The sequence below is a fragment of the Schistosoma mansoni genome, chromosome W (genome assembly GCF_000237925.1).
Source record: "Schistosoma mansoni strain Puerto Rico chromosome W, complete genome".
Taxonomy (NCBI): Eukaryota; Metazoa; Platyhelminthes; class Trematoda; order Strigeidida; family Schistosomatidae; genus Schistosoma; species Schistosoma mansoni.
The window spans coordinates 33,346,909-33,350,500 of record NC_031502.1 but is presented as its reverse complement, the minus strand read 5'-3'; the positions used below and the strand labels follow the sequence as shown (position 1 = coordinate 33,350,500).

Sequence of the window (3,592 nt, the reverse complement as noted above, 5' to 3'; positions counted from 1 at the left end):
CATTCCTCTATATCGCCCTTGTTCGACGATCACGCTAAGCAGAGCAAGTGGCTATCAGGACTCAGTAGCCGAGTGGATAACGCGATGGTGTTTGAAGCGAGGGTACTGGGTTCGAGTCCCAGAGTGAACATCAACCCTGAGATGCAGGTACATCCAGCTGACGAGTCCCAAATAGGACGAAATGCGCGTCCTGGATTCCACTGCTAGCCATTATCCATCTTTGCTTATCATGCTTGTGAATTAAGGCTATATCGAGGCAATACGCACAGTATCCACATATGCCAATTAGAGACTGACCAGTTGCAGTCCTAACACATCGATGGGAAGATTCAAACAAACAATACTAAATGAGTTACTGCTTAGTAGTTAAAAATAAGGTGTTCTAACTATTACGTGACCACTACTAAACGAAGATATATATAAATGACTTTTTAGTTTTCAAGCTTCTTTTTATAGGTATAATTGAGAGTAATTTAATTGATTTTTACCCAGGTAGCCACTGAGAACTTAGAAGCACTGGACAATCGTTTCGACTGTAAATTCGAGGATCGAACCTACAACTATAGTATTGTGAGCGAAGGTCTAATCTCCAGACGACTGACCCGTGATCCGATGGAACGCAATTATATCTTTACTCGATTCGCAATATTAAGCAACCCTCATTCATTATCTTCGGTGGATAATTTCCTCACATTTGACAGGGTTGAAGTCCTCTGGTTATGGCTTATCAATAGGACTTCAGGAGTTAAATCTTAACTCTGTTGCATGGTCGTTAATGTGTACTGTTGAAGAGTCCAGCACTAGGATTAAATGGCCGTCCAGTGCTTCTAGGTTTCCCATGGTGGTTTAGCTTCAATTGACTCATGAATTCAACTATAAAATTACTGAAATCTTCACAAAACCCCTTCTGATATTTAAATGCTATCTGTTAATAAGAAAAAGGAAAGAAACTTGTTGACACATCTTTATTACTACATTTGAGTATATTAAAACACACATCATAATTAAACAAAGTGTTTTTGAATAGCTTTTTTATTCCGACAATAGTTTTTACCATGGATTGATTGATATAACTTGATAAATCACTAAAAAATACAAATTTCTATGCGTTCATAAATGTTCAAAACCTGTACAGTATGACTATTTTATCTTATACTGTTTTTTATAGAAACTTTTAAAAGTGATAATAACCACTGTACAGTTTTCAGCAAAGATGGATGGCGGCATCTCAGAGTCGATGTTCACTCTGGGACTCGAACTCAGTACCGTTCTCTTCGAACGTCATAGCATTATCCACTTAGCTACTGAGTCATAATAGCCACTTGTTTGTGCAGAGGGGTGGAGTTCGAATTCCCTTGGTATTTGCAATAGTATGCACATATGTCAATAAGAGACTGATCAATCGCAGTCCTAAATGTCAATAGGAAGATTCACGTGAATTTGTATACTTTTCAGTTTCAGAAATTATATTTGATATGTTTCGTTGAGAAAAGAAAAATATTGATTAGTTTCCATTTTCAAAGACTTACGTGTATATCCTGAAAGTTATGATTACTTTTGTGTGTTATCCATTTGTTACAATTATGAGAAATTTCTTTGTTGATATTTATAATTTCTAACTATTTTAAATTGGAATGTTAACTTCTAACCAACTAATAACTTTTTTCTTCTCAAATACCACCATAGGGGGAATTAAATCGTACTGTTGCATCACATTCATTAAATCGTTTCTCATCACGTGGTCATGCTATATTTACAATCTATTTGACAATTACTGATTCAGTGGACAGTAATGGATGTATCAAATGCAGTAAAATTCATTATGTGGATTTAGCTGGTTCAGATAATTTAAAAGGAACACAGGTATCATAGATTATCCATTTGCGTCTGTGTGTGTTATATTTGTTTTATTACTGTCCATAAAACATTAAATGAAGTTTTACAATCGTTTAGTTTATAAAGATACTTACAGAGAGATCATTACCATAGTTAATAACTCAGTGGTAAGAATACTAACCGAAAAACAGTGGTTTACAAGATTACCTTATTGATTTTTACTAGTTACCCAATACTAATGTATGTCTTATCTGTACTAATTCCACTTAATTACAAGCAAAAATAAACAAATTCATAGGTTTATACTAAATTATTTATTTCTTAAATAGTAAATACGCTCATTTGTAGTTGGGTTAAACATTAAAAAGACTCCAGGAAATGATGAATAGAAATATTTATTTGTCATAGTAATTTGAATATTCAATTCGGTAATTTTGAGTGCCGGCTCAGTGGTCTTTTGGTTAAGTGCTCTGGCGCGAGACTAGTAGGTCCTGGGTTCGAATCTCGCAAGGCGGGACCGTGGATGCGCATTGCTGAGGAGTCCCACAACAGGACGAAACGGCCGTCTAGTGCTTCCAGGTTTTCGATGGTGGTCTAGCTTCAATTGACTCATGATCTCAACCATATAAAATTTTAAAATTATTGTTTTAAAATACAAAAGTCATATTTCATTTAAATATAAAAAGATGGGAAAATGATATCGTCTTTAGCTTATGATTTTGATTAGTTGCTAAGATGATTGTCAAAAGAATTATAAATGACAGTTGTGGATTAAAATTTAAAGTAGTTAGTCCCTTTTATAAATTTCAATAGAGCAATGAGAAGATGGAGTTGATCTGAAAAAAATGTGATGTATTTGCGCCAAACATTTCGACCAACCTGGTCACACATATACTTGTCAGAGCATTTTATATGAAAATTAATAAAGGTCAATTCAATGAAAGTTCAAGTAAAAAAGTAGTAAAGGGGGGGAACATTTTTTTACATCGTATAGAAAGAATAAGAAAATGTCGCATTATTCTAGGCCATTAAATGACTTAAGGAATATCAGGGTAAATTCAAGGTTACGACAAATTATTTTTGTACATATAAGAGGGATTTAAATTTACTAATAGCCAAGGCTTCAATAAACCTGAGAGTTCGTCCTTGACAGTTTCTATACAACGTTTTAAAAGCTGTATTTACGTCAATTTTGTGCCTTGTTTCAATTATGTGTTTCACAATAGATGAATGTTGTCTACCTCCCACCTCGATCGGATCATTTGACAATAATTGGTTTTGAAGTCATCTAGGCATATGTTCAATGATCCTTGATTGTATTGTTCGATTACTCCTCCCTATATATGTGTGTCCGCACAAACATGTAAATTGGTGAATGCAATTTGATGTGACGTAATCACTTGTGTACAGTCTAGGTCTATTTGTGGATTATTCAACACAAGATTGTAGTAAAGCCTAGCTTATTGTTTAGCTAGTAAATACTTATTAAGGTGACATTATAATAATCTTTTAATTGTGTAGCCACAATAAGTTTTATTGTCATGAATTTCTCATTTTGTGTGGTTATATACATACTTGCTTACCAACTTACTTAAGCCTGTTACGCATCATAGTTTTCATTTATACAATATCAGAAGGGGGTTTCTGTAGAGATTTCAGTAATTTTATAATTGAATTCATGAATCAATTGAAGCTAGACCATCATGGAAAACCTGGAAGCACTGGACGGCCGTTTCGTCCTATTGTGGGACTCCTC

General features: G+C 34.4%; 1 protein-coding gene across 1 annotated transcript in view; it reads left to right on the top strand.

Annotated features, from left to right (window-relative positions):
- Smp_018120 (putative kif9) overlaps positions 1-3,592 on the top strand; it is a gene marked incomplete at both ends in the record, with an annotated part of 58,452 nt that overhangs the window by 23,704 nt on the left and 31,156 nt on the right. Inside the window, one exon of the mRNA XM_018789437.1 lies at positions 1,687-1,863. Within this exon, the coding sequence (XP_018654881.1) occupies positions 1,687-1,863 (177 nt within the window). The remainder of the gene's footprint in view (positions 1-1,686; positions 1,864-3,592) is intronic.